Here is an 18,484-nt window from a genome sequence, read left to right on the forward strand (position 1 = left end):
TGTATTTCCTCCAGGCATGGGCCACGACGATGGTCGCGAGCAGTGCTTCTGCCGCGACTGGCACGGGTGCATCATGGCCCAGTCCATCGTGGGCTCCGACAACGTGCAGCCCTACAAGTTCTCCGACTGCTCCAAGAATGATTACATCAATGAGCTCAGGGTCGGCCAGGGGCTGTGCTTGCTCAATAAGCCTAATGAGGTAAGTTTTGTAGCTAGATATTTTGTTTTAACAGCAAAATATCAGGACAAATGTTTTTGATATTTTTTCTCACAGGCTCGTTCATAAAATCTGTATTTTAATTTATTGCGTGCTAGAACTGCACAGGTTTTATTTTTTCATTTGCATATGTTTGAGCGTCGATATAAGTTGGCTTCAGATCTGTACCATCGATCCTTTCGTTTACTAAAAAAATAATTACGAATATAAATTATAAACCCTACCTAATACAAGTACAAACCCTAACAACGGCGACCTACATTATTCAGTAAAGTGAGTAAGGGATACTTATTGCTCAGCAAAACCTAAATATGCCGAGTCATAACTTTTGAACAGGCCCAGACCGTGCCTTAATACTGTTCACAAACACAAGAATACTTACCCACGACGTATTTACTTAATAATCTACCTAAATCAACCGAATGAATTCATTATTTCAGTAATAAAGTTCCACTGTAATGATACCAAGCCGCAGATATGCAGATCATTTGCGATTTAACATAATTTTTACAACAAATAATACCGATTATATTTCAATTTCAAAGCCACTTAAATATTTTACACAGAAATAATATTTATTCCACAAATTACCACAGTAACAGCTGCTACGGCGGTTTACTCGCTCAAATGATATTATTCATTATATTTAAGCTGAAATCAATGATTTCATTTGGTTAATTGTTCAAGCGGTATCTACGTTCTAACTATTAATCGCTTTGAAACAAACAACTCTAAACCATCACTTACATAATACCTCTTTATCTGATTAAGAACTCATTTTACAATTCCATTTCAAATTAATCAGATTTAAGTCCTCAAAGTTACCTATTTAAACTTTAATTAACTCGAAATCGTAAAATCAAATCCAATCCAGTGAAATCTTCGAGTGAAATCACTTTAATTCTCGATTAAAAACGATGGGTTTCGTTCAAAGCGAATCGATGACTCGAAGTCTCCTTGAAGACGCGACAAAGCCTTAAAATTTAATTCGTTGTACGTACCTAGAGATAACCTGGCAGTGATGCCGCGACGTGGTGCCGCCACAAGCCTGTGGATGGCTCGTCACCGCCACGCCACTTCCACGCAAGAGTTCATTCGAATTCAAAACAGATTTTCACGTTGAAAATTAATCAGAGGCTGTCGTATTGTTTGTCGTCATCCGCGCTAAGGCCCACTCCTTTAATAAAAGTTATGGTAATACAGGCTGCCCTCGCGCTCTGAATTATCTCTTCGTTTGCGAATATATAATAACAGGAACGAACGCCAGCCAGGGTTTATTGGAATAAATTTGCATAGTCAGGAATGATAATGCGGAGCCCTGCTTCCCCTTCGATTTCTCACGTTTACATATTTATCGGGATGATTGTGAGCGAATGCCTTTATTTTCCTGTAGCGGTTCGCGGGTGCTCCCACTGATGCCTGATTTGTTATCGGATAGCGTACCAAGTGATTCCGATATTGATATCGATATCTTATCATTTTCTGAATGATAGATTTAATAATCTCACGTGCGTCTCCCACAGGCATAGAATAACTTAGTTGTTTATTCAGAAAAATCATGTGCGGAACATTTTTCCTTTCATATTTTATGCCAACAAAACTAATACTACTTCACTTTAAATTATTTGTATGCTCTGGTTTTACTTTGAAGTCAGTTCCTCGGTTCCCGTAACTCTAATATAAAACAAACGTTCTTTGCTTTCAAGAGTAAAACAGTCCTTTGAGTAATAGACGTATCTTCGTTTGACGTACTTTCCTGTAAACAGCATCCATTTCCCTTCATGTAAACGATACGAACGAACATGTACTTACCTTTACCTACGTATAGACCTTTAGAATCTCGATTCCCGATGTAAATTCGATATATATGAGCGTGTACACCACACCCTTTGGGCATTGTAAAATGTTTCTCTTGTACTACTAATGCTTTTTTGACTGTGGCTTGTCGATCGTGTCTGAGTGGGCTGGTTTCTTTTTGTTTTGAGATATTCTTGGAATAAGCATTGTTGTTGTTTATTGAGAAGGTAGGGAGCAAGATGTAACTATAAATAGCTTAGATCAATTTAGTCAAAAGTCAATTTGTAATAGGACATGGAACATGCCTTTTCTTGAATTAATTTTAAGAATCTTCTATGTATTGACGGTATTCAGGACTAAGGACAAAGGTGACTATTATGATTTTAACCGATATTAATTTGTACAGTTGGTGATCCACCACCAATGCGGTAACGGTCGGCTGGACGAAGGCGAGGAGTGTGACTGCGGGACCATCACGGAGTGTCAGAACACCAACCCTTGCTGCGACCCCTTCACCTGCCGCCTGACCAAGGAGTCGCAGTGCGCCTCCGGGGAGTGCTGTGAACGGTGCCAGGTAACCTCTTTAAATTAATTACAACCTGTTTAAATCATTTTAACTTTATTTAGTTTACAAAAACACTACACATTTTTAACTAGAGGTACATCTGGCTGGTATTTCAATCATATCTGGTATCTTGGATTATCAGCAGGTATTAACTTAATTTAAATAATGAGGTGAAGCTACGAGAGGTTTTGGATTTGGTGTCTAATACACAATAACATGATCTTAAGTTAAGCACAGTAATTTAACTGTCGTGTTATGTATGAATAAAACAGATGTTGTAGGTTCTAAGGCTGGTTGCACTAAAATCGGATACAGTTTTGTACAATGCCTGTATAAAATTTCATAAATTTTAATGCAGTAAAGTACTTTGCTGGATTCAGCTTTGTAACTTCACCCAACTATAATTTCATAAGTCTTTGAGAAGATACCTACGGCTGAAACAAAGACTTTGCACATTTACAAACACGAGTCTTACAGTCGAAACATATTTACATTTTATTCAGACAAATATATTCTGACTGAGTTACACCGCAACGTCTGAATTTCATCTGTTTTCAAACTGATTAATGTTCCACAGTGTGTCATTATGTTGAATAATACAAAGTTTATGCCACATAAAGTTCCAACAACTATGCAAATTGACGCGGCGCTTGTTACCGCAAAAAGAGTGATTTTCGTTGGAAATTAGTTGGGGATTACGAACATGTTTTTTTTTTTGTTATTTGTAAAAAAATATCTACCACATTACTCAATTTGAATAGGCTAATGTTCAGGCCTATTTGCTCAAGGTTTGAACAAACTAAACATTTATAATGTGGATACAGAATCTGGGCTGAGATTTAGTCTAATCCTGATTTATTTCTTAGGGCCCTTTTGCTTTCCTACCTGTTCATACCATCCGTTTATACTAAGCCTAAGCTTTATCATAGTTATATTGAGCCTAATCCTAGCATCATGATCGTAATACGTTCCCGAAATGATCTTTGACCTTAGGATCGTACATTCCCGAAATCACCTTTGACCTTGAAATCTCCACAGCTCAAACCACGCGGCGTTACGTGCCGGGACGCCACAAACGAATGTGACCTTGAGGAGACTTGCACGGGGATGTCGGGGACTTGTCCTCCTGACGCTCACAGGAAGAATGGGGAGCCTTGTGAAGAAGGCAAGGGGTACTGCTTCGCTGGCCAGTGCCCCACGCTGTCGCTGCAGTGTGAAAGGATATGGGGGCAGGGGACAGTAGGGGCAGATAAGGAGTGCTTCGAGCAGTTCAACTCGAAGGGAGCCGTGACGGGCCACTGCGGGAAAGACGGCAGTGGATATTTTATTAAGTGTGAGACTGAGTGAGTACACGATTTTTTTTTATGAACCAATAGAATATAATAACAAGAATGACTTTTTTTCTAGGGATATATTTTACATCTACATAGTTATATCACAAAAACACGATAAACTGTAATGCCAATCTAGCAATTGGCTGAACTAAGGCAGCACAAATAATTATCGTTCTTTTACCAGGAACGTGCGCTGTGGCTCTCTGCAGTGCCAGCAAGGGAACAGGTACCCCATAGTGATCGGTATGGATGACTACTACACCAGGACCGTCATCAGCATCAAGGGGAATGAGTATGAATGCAAGTGAGTGTACCTTATTTATGTTTTTTTGTATTTTCATTATGAGTCTTGGTTATTTAATTATCATTAGTACATAAAAATTTAAATAATTTTAGATACGTTTAAAATTCTGAAGTTAGCCATTAAGCTCTTTACGCAAATACATTATTTGCATATGTTCGTGCAGATATTGCATAAGTTACGGTTGACTTGAAAATTACTACTACGGATGCGTGAGTCATCAAATGTGTAACTTCAGAACTGCAAAGTTATTTTGCGCGAACTGTGTTTTTCTAATTTTAACCGCAAGTCATCACTCTTAACGCTTTCCCCCAACCAATTCCAGAGCCACAACAGGTCTTCCAAAGCACTCGGAGATAGCTCCTCTGGGCCTGGTGCGCGACGGGACTCCCTGTGGGGACAACCTGGTGTGCGTCAACCAGACCTGCACGTCCATCTTCCCGTACATCGACCACACCAAGTGTCCTACCGACCATAATAATAACGAGTGCTCTGGGAAAGGGGTAAGTTGACATATTTATCTCTTTATAATGCAAGAAGTATAATGGTGTATCTAAATGCTGCTTCCTTATAGTGAAAAGGGAACAAATTCTTTCATTTGTCCTATCTTTAACAAACGTTGCTGTCCACCGAGTTATTCTTGACCTTCAGTGTAGGTGTATTTTACAGCTTGGAATGGCAGTTGACTTGGTTTCGCTATAATGAACTCATAGAGACGATATTTATCACCTGAATAGACCAGACGTTGTTTAAATTCTACATTAGAGATTTCGGTTTCGGTTATAAAACCATAGCTCATTTGATAAGATGAAGATGAAACTACATGTGACGTTGTTGGTATTTGGGAAACACATGATCGTACACATTTATCATAAATACTTAAAAACCCAATTCCACGTCCACAGCCACATTCGTAGCCACACATATCATAACTAAATACATAAAATCTAACATGTCGGCGCTGAAGCAAAAATTGAATAACATGCGACCCGGGCCACCACTCAAACTATTAAAAAGTAACTCCGAGAGCCGCGCGTTCATATAAAAATATTACACAACGTACTTAACTTACGATATGTTTACTTACTCGTAGTATTTGTACGTTAGGTTTTCTGTATATGAGCTGGATCGAGAGCAAAGGTTTTGCTGTTCTTACATCGAGGTCACATTATACACATATGCCTAGCCTTTTCCCACCTATGTTGGGTACAGCTCCCAGTGTATAAGGATGAAGCCGAGTACCAGTGTTTTAAAAGAAACGACGGCCTATCTGACCTCCTTAAGCTGGGCAACCCAATACTCCTTGCTAAGACTGGTTGTCAGACTTTCTGGCTTCTGACTACATGGAACGACTGGCAAAGATGTTCAAATGAGAAATGGGACCAGCAGTTTCTCGTGCTTTCTGAAACACGGACTCATCACATCGGGATCATCAGGATTTCATCTCCATCCTTTTGCTCTCATTTCAAACTATTGGAAGGTTGACGGCTCGCCCATTTCTACATCATCTTTCCATATTTACTCTTTTCCATAACAGTAGCTATCTACTTTCATTTGAATAAATTGAAAATTATTTCCGAATTCCACATATCGTTAAAAAAGACAGACAAGGCCCCGATGCCCTCATTACACTGAATACTCTCATTACAGGAATATCGCTGGCTTTTACCCTCCTATATAAATGGTGCTCTGCAAGTATGTACAAAGAGCCGTGCGCCCTGCTCAAATGATTTCAGATCAATATCTGTCTGTTGGCACTTCGTTAACAAGGCATTTCTTTGAAATGTTCATGTTTTTTTATGTATTAAAATGAGAGTGCATTGTTTGAAGAGTGGATGGAAATGATTTTAGTGGCTACGTTGGTTGATAATTCTGTTTTATGGTGCAGGTTTTGAATTTGATATCTACGGTTTTATACTTTCACCCAAATTGTAGTCTATTTCACGACTTGAACATATTTTTGTTTCCATAAATAACACATAATAAATCCACAATAATGGAAGACTGAAAATATTTGCAAAATCTGCTAGTTTTACACCCATTTTCATGTTTTATGAATCTACAACACAATTTTATTCAGCATTATTTATTCCTGCAAATTAAAAGAACACAAAACTAGACTCATAATGGGTAGCAATTAATTAAAAGTGTATTACTGCACTTTAAATAAGTAACATGTTTTCATTGCTTAAACACCGCTGTTTCGAGTTACCCCGAACATAAATATTAAACGTTGTTTAAGCTGGAACATACCTCAAAATGTTGGAATATTATTCCGAGTGCGATTAATAAGTTCTGTGAAACGAGGAGTTTTAATTCAATATCATTTAATTGGCTCGCACTATAGTTTGGACATCGTTAATTATAACTTGGACGATGTGCGCCTCCCTTAATGACGTGCCAAACTGTGAGAGCCAGCGATGATATTAACACGTAAATAATTATTAATTAGTGTCATTTTTTCGGTAACTTCGAAGAGTAATAGCTAAACTTTCGCTACAAGCTCTGCATTATGACACGTTATAGTTATAGGTAGGTACAGGTTTTAGAGCAAAATAAATGTGCAGCTATAGGGGGTAAATTTTTTGCCCGGGGATAAGTATACGCAATCCAAAATAGTGCCATCAAATCAATAATGACTTCATAACGATTTCATGATGAAACTTAATAATTAGAAATCGCCAAATGCAAATGTTAGTAACAAAAATAATTCAACGGCTTTAGGGGATGAAAGAAAAAGACGCCCTGCACCGACCCCAAAACGAATAGGGACAAAGACTAGAAGATGATGGAATCACTAACCGTGAAATGAAACGACACGATCCCAATAGTCTCCTATAACTTGCCCCACACAGGAGCCTGGTCGGTTTGATAATTAGTAAGGCCCAGTGAATTCATAATATTGTAGTTAGCTACCAGAACCACCAGTGAGTTGTTAGCCTTAATTTAACCGCACATGACCTTAGCTGTAATTATCTCTTGTGTTTACGGCTGGATAAATCTATATTATGTACATTGACTTTAGGATATACATATATCTTATATAACAACAGCACTGTCTTTTGGTAATTAAATTCACGTTGAAATCTATTCATGCATTTGGGTTTTAAAAAATGTCCTAAACAGCTATAAACACGCTGTATATAAAGTTTGATCGTGTAAAGCGCTTAGTTACTCCAAACTTTTGCTTAGAACCACGTTACATCAGCGCACTTGACGATCTAATATCATGTATCGTTAATATCGCTGAGACTCCCCAACAACGTCGCACGTACGCAAACTATACAGTTTCCCCTACAAAGACGAATCGCTATCAGATGCATAGCATATTCGCTTCGGATTTCAACACGGTGCTGCATGTCAGTGTATTATCAAGTTAGGTTAGCTAGTGATATACGGAATAAGCGTCAAGAAAAGCAATTTTGAGCTGTCAGGAAATAATTTGTTTCCAATATGTATTTTAGAATTTGGTCAGGATCAAAGGTAAAGCAATAAGGCCTGGCTACGTTAGAAAGGCCATATTCACTTTCAAGGAAATAAACACAAAACAGAATTTCGTCACAAAAATTTAGTAGCAAACGTATGGAAATTCCGGCGAGGCACCTTAACTAAATCTCGGTGTGACGGGTGCCTGGGCCCCGAGAAAATCCGATTGGTCGTGCGAACCGTGCCCCGAATTTTCCCTCGGCCCGAATAGTTGGGCCCGAGTTAGGACGTAAATAGTTTAAATAGTAACTTCGTACAGTTTTAGTTAAATATGTAGCTTCAGGAAGAGTTTGGTGCTAGATTTGTTCGCTACTTGTTCGCCTGTTTACTTTGAGGTGTGTCTTGGAGAGCAAACTTTGGCGGTACTGTATAAGAGGAATGAGATACTTTGCAATTAATTATGTATGAGTTTTCTTATATAATAACTGGTATTATGTAAATTACTTTAGATGTATGGAAATTCTCGTTAATACTGTTTCATGAAAAGATAGAACTCAATACTTATCGAAACGTAAAATAAAATCGACATTTTAAAAGCGCTGGCGTACCATTGCATAAAAATTTTACACCCAATTCGAAATCAGTTTTAATGTGAACTTATAAAAGGAACAAAGTACTTATTCAGAATTTTTGCTTTGAATTTTCGTATAAAGTTGAATAATTTGTCATGAAATCGTGGCTCACCTCTGATCGGGTGCGGAGAGCAACTGAGCGCCGGCTCCGCACTGGCTGCCGACGATTTGTGCCTAAACTCAATCCGCATGGAATCGAGTTACCGGGACAACTCGCTTCAAAGTCGCTTTTAATTCGTTCATTTACATCCTCTGGAACTAAATTAAGTGATTCGATTATCGATTTTTCGGACATCGGGTGAACTTTCTATCGCGTATTTATTGAAGTCCTACGTATAGACCCTTTTGGGTAGTGAAAGACGATTATTCTGTTGGTTTAGAACTTGGTAGAATTTACAACGTAAAAGTCTTATAGAACTTGATTGTAACTATAATTGACCCATGAGCTCTCGAATCCAAGAGGATCGATCAACCCCATTCATTAAAGCGCCGTACTCCAAAACTAATAGCGATAAACTAAGAAGATAGAAACTTAATTAACGGCAATACAACTTGAACATTCACAACACTGTATTAGCCGAATAGTTCACATAACAAGGAGCTACCGATAGTAGTGCCCACCGGACTCCAATTTGTGGCAGTTAGGTAACGCGGATCGATCCTACTACCAAATTAATTCCCTTAATATCATTGAAACTTGTTCTAAGTCTAGAATTGATTCGATGCCAGTAAGTTAGACTGTTACAGCCCATGTTTGTGGGATCCGAATGGGATAAGTTGAGATTTGTTTTATTTAATGGCTTTAGGTATTGATGTGCTAGGCTTGAGCTATTGGGTTTTAAAATCGATTTGTGATAATTGAAGTTCGTTCGTACTTAAGCAAACTTAACCTCTGTTGAACTTTGGGCAATTATGAATAGCCACTGGACCTTTATAAATGTATGTTCAGCTGTTAACCCCGAGACTAATAAATGTATATTATATCAAATCAAGGACTTCAAAGTTGTTAGAAAATGTTATAAGAGGGTCAAAGTTCATTAGGGCGTGGCATTATGAAAGCGGCAGCATTTCAGCAAATAGATTGATCAAACTAAATATATCCATCCATTATTCAATTTTTTCTTGTTTTTGCCATCTTACTAAAGGACCATCTTTTCCAAATTCCAGGTATGTTCAAACATGAACAAGTGCGTGTGCAACCGCGGCTGGACGGGACCAGACTGTTCGCATCACGACGCGCTCCCCCCTTCCCCCACCCCCTATGTACCCGATAACAGCACAAAAGCTGCCTACAACATGACCAAGAAGGAAACACCGTATGGTGAGTCGATCCCAGTTATATAGGCTTTAAGTCTAGAATTAGGACTAGAAATTAATCTAGATTATTCTTAAAACTGTGCTTTTAGGGGTAAAATATATTTTTTCAAAATTTTGATAAGCACACTTAATTGGTTTTAGATATATTTAGATATACCTGTATTATGATTAAACTGCTGAAAATAAGTGGCCAACTATTTTAGCTCCGTCTCTGAAAAGTGTTTCTTCTAAAAATATTATGTTTTTTGTAATTAACATTCTGTAAATATGTAATTACTATAATACTATAATTACTGGAGGAGGAGGAATGGCCATAGAATAAGGTGTTAGTTGTAAGCTAATTTTACTCTTCGTATAATTTCTCCTATCCTTATTTATGTATCTTATTTTCCAGTATAATATTTTATGTACTATTCTGCTATATACCTTAATATACTAATGTTGCTATCTCTATGGTAATCTTGATAAATGTCATGGCAATTAATTCCTCAATGTTTTTAACGAGTAGGGGTCAAGAAGTAATCGTTCCCCAATTTAAATAATAAACAATATATTTAAATGTTTGACAACCAACAAAAATTGTTTGTTGAATCAGGCATAAGCAATCACTTTAATGGTTCTTTTCATTGGGGTTTAATTAGTAAGTATATCAATTAGTAGATTTCGGATTGGAAAACTCTTAAGATTCTTACGGTCAATTTCACCGACAGTCGTTTTTTATATAAATCGCTTGAACGACAACATTCTTAATACGAGAATAATAAGCAAGAATTTTCATGAAAGCTGACTTTTTATCCGAAAATTAACCTTCAACTAATTGATTTTATCTTGTTGGTGAAAATGGGCCCTAAATGTTTCATGAACAGGTCACTACAGTTACGAAATAATAGTTCTAGAGTAGCACAATATTAAAGTATCTCCTAGTATTACTATACCATTATTTATTATTTATCTAACTATTACTGCTTCCTAACTTGTATAATTTTACTATAATTCATGTTTATGTTTTCAGGTGTTTTTGTACTGTATCTATTAATATTCCCCCTACTTTAAACTGAAAATATTGGCCATAAAATCCGAGCACTGCTTTTCAAAATTACGCTGAACACGCGTTCGCTGGATCGCCGCACGCATCGTTGTTTTTTGGAAATAACATTTACATAATACATCAGTAATGAACATAGTTCACCTAGTCTCATGTAAGATGATGACATCACCCACACTACTTTATCGGGTACATTCACAATCGCACCCATTACACGGCTTTAGTCCGATAATGTCGTCAACTTACGTAAGACTGGTGGTACCGCGGAGTGCCGCTGGCACCGGTAACGCTACAGAGCAATGCTCGGAGGGCGCGACGCGGCGGGCGGCGCCGGCGCACTAACGCGCGGGACCCCTCTCTTGCAGGTGAGCACGAGGGGAATAAGATGAGCACCATGAACATGGTGATATTGTTGCTCGCGGTCGTGCTGTCCGTGTTCGTGGGGTTCGCCTGGATGGCGTACTGCTTCAGGTAACGGCCGGTAACTCGGTGTTGTCGCACTGTGTGTGTCGCTCGTGCCTGTCGTGTCGTGTCCGTGTCGTGTCGTGTTGACGCCGACCGCGAGCCCCCGCGGCGCCGGCGCCGGCCGCCCGCCTCGCTGACGTCACGCGACCCCGTGACGTCACCGACCGCGCCGGCCGTGACTCACTCCCTTCTGTTTGGGCGCAGAGAACTACCACGGCTCGAACACGGTTTTCCTCGTGGCGGTGCTCATGTCTGTGGTAGGGGGGGTATTCATAGTATTTGCCCTGAGCGCTCTCTGCTACAGGTCAGTCGTAGTACACAAAAACTTCTCCCTGTGCCTAAGGTTAGTGAGCAGAAAACAGACCAAAGGTAGTCTTTAAGAAGAAATTTAAATCGTCACCTTCGTATACTTGTATGTTTATTTTAGACGTTAGCGTTGGTGTTTCTGTTCGTTTTTACGTCGGCGATTGGTTTCATTTACTTTATTATTTTTCCTTTTGGACATACGTTCTTTATGTCGTTTACTTTGTGGTCGTAGAGTTAGAGTTGGCGGGTGGCGCGTCGGCCTGGCTGGCGCGCCACAACTGCATTTGATCTGTGGTTCTGTGTCCGCGAGCGGCCGGGCCGCGCGGTCCCCGAGGCCTCGCCGTCCGACTGCCTCGCTGCATGCCGACAAGGCTTTCCTCGTTGTACTCGAGACACCTCGACTCAAACCCTTAAGATTCTGGGCTCTTGGATGTATGCATTGGCTTATGTGAACTGTGACTCGTTTTCGTTTCCTTTCTTGGTCGGAGGCCGCGTCGCCGGGCGCTATACGCCGCGGCCCGGCGGCGCGCTCGCGTCTATATCTTCCGATGTGTCACTCATACTAGTTACTCCGCGAGTTACAGATCTGAGACCGCTCCGACACGGTACGTGGTGTTGTGCCACGCCGAGGTATGTACAGTACATTACTATGAAACCGGAGAAGATATAGATCGCTCGACTCTAACGTCACCAATCACTTACCACTACCACTAAATTCTATTAACTTTTGCACGAGAAGCGAATGTGCGATGCACGGATTCTTCTTTCAAGCAGCTGTCTATCTAGTTAGCAACGCCTAATGTTACATTTAAGACTTAAGGATCTTTCCAGCAAACAATGCTAACTTTTGCAAACCCTAGCAAACTGCAATATTTGTTTCTGTAATAAAACAAAATGTCCCTATTTCCCCCGCTTTTAATTTACTGGAAGGAGCCTGCTATCACTAAGCTAAGATCGATCTCTTGATAATAATTTCCATGTGACATCAATTCCCATGAGGAATGAAACGAAAAGTTGATTCTAAAGTCCAATTCAAAAAATTTATAAAATGAACTTTGTTTTGTAATATCCAAAAGCGCCAGTCTTTGCTGTCAAGTCAATTTTCAATTTTCTGAGGAATAAAAGGTGATCTCTCAATATTGCTGTCTGTTAACCCGTTTCACTGCGTAGAGTTACAACTTTATATTAGATTTTGATGCCGACTTTTGTATACAATGTGGTGTATTTAAAAATTAACACCCAAAAATATCATCTTCTATTCCTCGCTTTCTGAGACCCTCGGCGACGACAGCTGATGTCGTCACCGACCTCCGATTTCGTAAACTTTATCGATTGATCTGAGTGTGCGTTCCCCACGCCACGCCTGCCTCAGGAAAAAGAGTACGTCACGGAAATACGACCCGCCTTACGTCAAGAAGCCGATCGCGAAGAGCTTTGCAGCCGGCTCCACCACTTCCAACAACTCGCAGGAAGACATCTCCCTGGACGGAGGGAAGATGCACTCCTTCAATAACACGTTTAGGTGAGTTTGGACGTTTGGATGATGGGTAGAATTCAAAGGTAACATCCTATGCAATTCTACAAATCTTGTTGAAATGAGCACTTAAATATTTCATAGGGTTATGTATCTGGATGGTATCTCTGAGTTCAAACCCCAGGTTTCTTTCTTAAGTCCCTGTTTTAGTGTTTGTCAATTAAATGTTTAAAATTACTAATAAACTCCAAGTTTTTCGTTGTCTGTAGGTAAACTTAAGAACTAAATTTTATTTTTGTAAATTACAATCCCTTTTATTTCTCCATCTTCGTAGTTACCCATTTTACTGATGACCCGCGACGTTATTCACTAGACATGTTTGATATCTTATTCACAAAGAGATTTGCTTTATGGCAGAAGAATGGGTGGTTACGCTATATGTATCCTCAAATTAAACTTTTCTTTCCTCTTTTTAACGGAACTCGTCTACTCAAAGAAATCTTTTAAGGTATGTCGAAAGCTTCGCGTGGATTGGGCTGCGCACCGCTGTTTGTTTCCGCTCACACGATTTTCGCTTTTATTACACTGAGCTTAAGTCCCACAACGCTTTGGACTAGAGCAAAACTTTGAACAAAACTAGCAATTTTTATTTGTGTGTTCACAACATGAGAGAGCACTCACACAAAACACGCTTTTTCCTAATTATTTTGGTTGATAGAAATAAGGAGATTAGTCCATACTTAGATACACTGCACTTCGAGTACTTCTTATTTCACATTATGCGACATAACTTCAAAACATCTTAAACGAGAATATTTTGCTAAAGCAAGCCACATTTGCAATCTCCACTAGAAAAGCAAAATCATATACTGAATTACATGCTTTTTGGGCCGTTGATGATGTATTTTGCGTTGATAACTTATAACTTGTCTGACGCAACATCATTCATTAAAAGTACACAAAAAGTATATATTCTAAAAAGTAATTTGTATGTACAGTCGTGGAGACTCGCAGCGTGTGATCTTCAGACATGGCAACCACATGTCAGGCTCTGGCAGCACCAGTAGATATCCGTAAGTGCACTTTATATGTCCCGAAGCCTTCTTAGATTTCCAGGCAACTCCACGATTTAGCAGACCTCTAAGTCAGTGTAATAAAAGCGTGAAATTGCATGGAAACCTCAGAAATCCAATCGAATAATGTTTAATTTTGCTACAGCAGACTAGAATCACAGCTTGAATCCATAATTTTACTAGTATTTAGTGGGCTATAACTAAAATGTCTTTCCTATTATTCCAGAGATCACAAGCAAATGAAACGAGTTCACTCCGGCAGCGAAGACGAACCAACGCATTCAGGTGAGTGCTGATGAACATATCTTTATGTTTTTTTATCTTAGTTTAGAACAAACCTCACCTCTTATTTTAATCTATTTACTACTCTTCAAAAAGTACCAATTAATACCAGGGTATGAAATAATCTCACGTCTATTTCCAGGTGAAGAAGATATAGCATTTATCGACGTAGCCCAGAACTCGATGGCGAAACTGCCAGAGAAGGGCATCCTGAAGAAGCATGGCTATGGCGCAGTGGATGGCAAGGACAAGTGGGGAGACGACTCTCAGTCTGAGCAGCTGGAGGCAGGGTCCCAGTCCGATGGACAGGAGCCCGCCGGCGCCGTCGCTGATATGGAATATAAGTTTAAGGTGAATTATAGAGAGTTTAATGGAGCCTTGTATGTGATGGAATGATCTACAGATATTTTTTTCACATTTATGTTCCAGTAAAGTTACATGAAAATATAATAATACAATTTGCTTTTCCACATTTCAGGACCTGAACGGCTACCATGAAAACATAATTGTGGCTCTAAAGACAGCAGCAGCTCAACGCGCCAGCGCAGGCGCGTCAGGCGCTGCAGGTGGCTCGGGAGACTTGCGCGCACTTCAAGACTACGAATACAAGCGCGAACGTGCGCCCTCCGCGGAGAAATTACATGATGCAGAGCTTCGCCGCGCCCGCGGAGATGATGAAGAAGATGAACCTCCACAATGTGGACCCATCCGCATTCGTAACCTCGAAGATCTCATTCGCCAGCTCGAGCACCACTCCAGCAGGCACATGAGCCCCTCCGGCTCCGAAGACATCAGGATGTCCGAGACGGAGGCCGATAGACATTATAGAATTGAACCTGGAGAGATTGCACCTCCGTAAGTTTCTCGTACTTTTTACTAAGTCCTAAAAAGTATCCTGAAAGTTCTGGTATCTATTTTTGTTTTAATATGAATACCACTTATCGACAGTACCGTTCCTGATTACAGACGATGCCGCGGTCGTATCGGCGGCGGCGAGGAGGAGGCGCGGTTCGGGTACCCGCGGTTCCGCGGCAGCGGGCGCCACCACGGGCCGCTATTCGCGGGCGCGGCGGCCCCGCCGGCGGCGCCGCTGCCGCCGCACGCGCCGCACGCGCCCCACGCGGCGCACGTGGCGCACGCGGCACACTCACCACACGCGGCGCACTCGGGGCTGCCGCCGCACGCGCGCCCGCCGCCCGATGACGACGCGCTCTATGAAACCGCCGATGCCGAACGTCTACGGGACGCGCCTGACAGTGAGAGGTGAGCATCACTTTTGAATTCAATCGGCATTCTGCCAATCTCAATTCGCTAAATCAAAAGAGGTTCAAACCTATCTTCCAAATTTGTTAGGCCACTCTGCACACATAATTGTATTGGACGTGTAAATGATTACACACAGTGAGCCAAAAATGGACATGCAATTTTGGAAACGTAAAATCCTCCAAAATTGAACAGACATATTTGTACGTGTTTTAAATGATGTAGTTACATACAATTTGGTGGAATAATCATTGGCACGTCCCCCACACTCAGTAACCGCCACTGACTGCACACGGGCCGACGCGGGCCGACGGCCGACGGTCGCCGGCCGCGCCGCGCCTCGACTCTCCGTTCCTCTTCTCTATCATTTTCTAGTGATGAATTTATTCAAGCTCAACAACAGTTAGCCCGGTGGGCGAGTGAGGAGGCGGTGGACGGCTACCTGCCGTCGCCGGGCGGCTCCAGCCCGCCGGCCGCCGCCTTCCCCGAGTACACGCACTGACCCGCACCGCCCGCACCGCCCGCCCGCCTGACCGCCGCTCCTCGTAGGCTGCTAGGCTACTAGGTATCGATGTATCCCGCTCTATCTGCACTGTTAGGGTAAGCACGTCGACTAGTTTAACCGTTAGTACGAAACACGATAATTCTCTTCACGCGTAGTTAATCTAATAAAATATAGTGATCGGACGTAGGGCCGGCGTCGGCCGCGGCCGGCGCGCCGCCGCTTGTGAATACGTAGTTATCGTTAGCGAATCAGTGACTTGTAAATATTATTGACCTATGAAGTACATATTAATTGCACATAAACGATATGACTGAACTTGTAACGTACTCATAAACGATTTAGAGTAACCGTCGAATGTAAGTCTCGATTGGAAGTGTTTTGCCTGCCGCGCCGCCGGAGGGTGAGATCTGTTACGTTGACGTGTTTCATAATTATATTCGTTCATTCAATCAATACGCTTTATAACTGTATATGTGTTGGAGTGCCGCCGCCCGGTGGTGCGGCAGATTGTATGTCTAAAGTAAATGTAAGTAACTCATCGGTGTATGAACGTAGCGTTAAGTGAAGTTGTACGGTGCCGAGGTCCTCCGACACGTCGAGCTCGATTTCGTTCCACTTCCGACAGACGAAGCTCAAGTAGCTTGCAAATTAGATAGGCGATTAACAAATTGAGCTAATTCTTAAGCGAAGCTTTAATGTAACACAAGTTAGCGGGAGAGCGAGGGCTGAGCTCGACGTCATGTCCTAGAGTATCATTTGGCAGTGGTTCACTGGTTGTAGTCTAAGTTGTCTAAGTTCGTGTCATCGCGTCGCTGTAAGGAGGTGGGCGACATGCAACCGTCCCCGGAGAGTCAACAACTATCGCTTTCATACTGTTATCACCTCTCCGAATATACGCCCAACTTCGTGTTCCATTTGTTACGAGCGCGATTTTGACACACCTAATGAACACCAGCCGTCAACACCGCACGTCCCTCTGTTACGTTATGTTACGTGTTACGACTTTGTGTTCGTTGTGTTCTCATCTGTCACTTAGTTTCGTAGACAGTTCAGCGATCTCGAATCACCGTGCACTAATAATGACATAATTTAATTAGCCCTTAACGTACACATATTCTAAAACTTAAATGTGAATAAAAGTTATTTCGATTTTATCAGAATATCTATTATTATTGTATTGACTTAAAACGAATTTATGCCGATACAAATAGAAGAAGATGTATGTTAAAAATATGTTATAGTTTTCAAGTTTATTTTATTGTGACAATTTAGGAAGTTATCGTTTGATTCGCGTTTACGCTAGGCTAGGTGGCCCGGCCACGAATATAAACACTTATGTAGTTAACTTACAGTTAAATTATTGAATAATAAAGTGGAGCTGCCGCGTATGGTTGCGTCACTCTGGTACGATGTTCACTGGCGCTGTGAGGCTGCGCGCCCTGTTTTCGTAATTATTCTCCTAGATAATCGTTAAACCTTAAGTAAGTCTAAATAGGAACTATGAACACGTACAGGGTAGATGTTTTTGCAATACTCTGTGACTGGGCGCGGCCCTCGCCGCCGCAGTGCGGGGCTCCGGGCGGCCGGGGCCCCGCACGGCCGCGCCCGCACTCGGCCGCCGCCGCGGGCGAGTGCGGGGCCCGGTAGGCGTCGCGTGCGCGTCCTGTGCGGCGCGGTGCCCGCACCGCCGCCCGCACGCGTAGGCCTAACACGTCAATTGCGACCGGCGACCGACGCCGCCATTGCTCACGGTAGTGCTCTGTTCTTTGTACGAATTCTCGTAACTAATGTATTGGAGTTAGATGCCCGTGCTGTGCTATGGCGTTTCCCCCGGCGTCGTCACACACAGCTGCGCTATGGAACGGTCAACTGTGGAACATTTGATATTCCACGGCGTTGTTTTGTGAACTGCGATGCAGGAACTCAACTTGCGAGTTATACGTTAATTAGATCTAGAAACTGTTCTTATCCACGACGCCATAGCACGGTCATGAGTCCCCAGCAGTAAGCATTGTATGTATCGAACAGTTATTAATTGTGTAAACTGAATATTGAATGTTTTGTACTTATAAAGCGTATGCGCACAAGCAAAGAGGATTGGCTCAATAAAATGAAGTATCGTGTCCTCATTCGCGAAGTTGCGACGATTCGTAGGAACCGTTCACCACTACCGAACTACTGATTTAGAAATGTTAAAGTTAAGTGATATTATATAATATAAAAATACGAATTTTAAACGAAAAAAAAACGTTAAGACGTTGTAATTTTTCCGTTTGATTTTGTCATTGTAAATATATTTGCTATATGATTTACTAAATGAATGTAACATATTATTAATGAAAAAATAGATGAACACAAATTTTAAATTTTGTTTTATTATTGTAATATACCCTCTATCACTTCTTGGCGATAACCAGCCCCCCCTAAGACGACCCAATGACCAAAATAAATATTTCGTTTATTTCCAAACCACCTATAAGTT

The 18,484-nt window shown here is 41.3% G+C and overlaps 1 protein-coding gene across 10 annotated transcripts in view; it reads left to right on the top strand.

Annotated features, from left to right (window-relative positions):
* The window catches only part of Mmd (mind-meld), a 425,901-nt gene extending 407,533 nt beyond the window's left edge, over positions 1-18,368 (top strand). For 5 of the 10 annotated variants that reach the window (XM_064036149.1, XM_064036150.1, XM_064036151.1 and 2 more), the window contains 14 exons: positions 15-199; positions 2,421-2,588; positions 3,618-3,922; positions 4,098-4,217; positions 4,540-4,717; positions 9,440-9,593; positions 11,304-11,442; positions 12,778-12,927; positions 13,878-13,952; positions 14,179-14,237; positions 14,377-14,585; positions 14,713-15,089; positions 15,201-15,497; positions 15,873-18,368. In XM_064036149.1, the coding sequence (XP_063892219.1) occupies positions 15-199; positions 2,421-2,588; positions 3,618-3,922; positions 4,098-4,217; positions 4,540-4,717; positions 9,440-9,593; positions 11,304-11,442; positions 12,778-12,927; positions 13,878-13,952; positions 14,179-14,237; positions 14,377-14,585; positions 14,713-15,089; positions 15,201-15,497; positions 15,873-15,999 (2,543 nt within the window). In that variant the 3' untranslated portion in view covers positions 16,000-18,368. Of the gene's footprint in view, positions 1-14; positions 200-2,420; positions 2,589-3,617; positions 3,923-4,097; positions 4,218-4,539; positions 4,718-9,439; positions 9,594-10,999; positions 11,106-11,303; positions 11,443-12,777; positions 12,928-13,877; positions 13,953-14,178; positions 14,238-14,376; positions 14,586-14,712; positions 15,090-15,200; positions 15,498-15,872 lie in introns of all 10 variants that reach the window. The other 5 variants (XM_064036153.1, XM_064036156.1, XM_064036157.1 and 2 more) reach the window with 5 other exon arrangements.
* The last annotated feature ends 116 nt before the right edge of the window (positions 18,369-18,484 follow it).

The sequence above is a fragment of the Helicoverpa armigera genome, chromosome 9, assembly GCF_030705265.1.
Source record: "Helicoverpa armigera isolate CAAS_96S chromosome 9, ASM3070526v1, whole genome shotgun sequence".
Lineage (NCBI taxonomy): Eukaryota > Metazoa > Arthropoda > Insecta > Lepidoptera > Noctuidae > Helicoverpa > Helicoverpa armigera.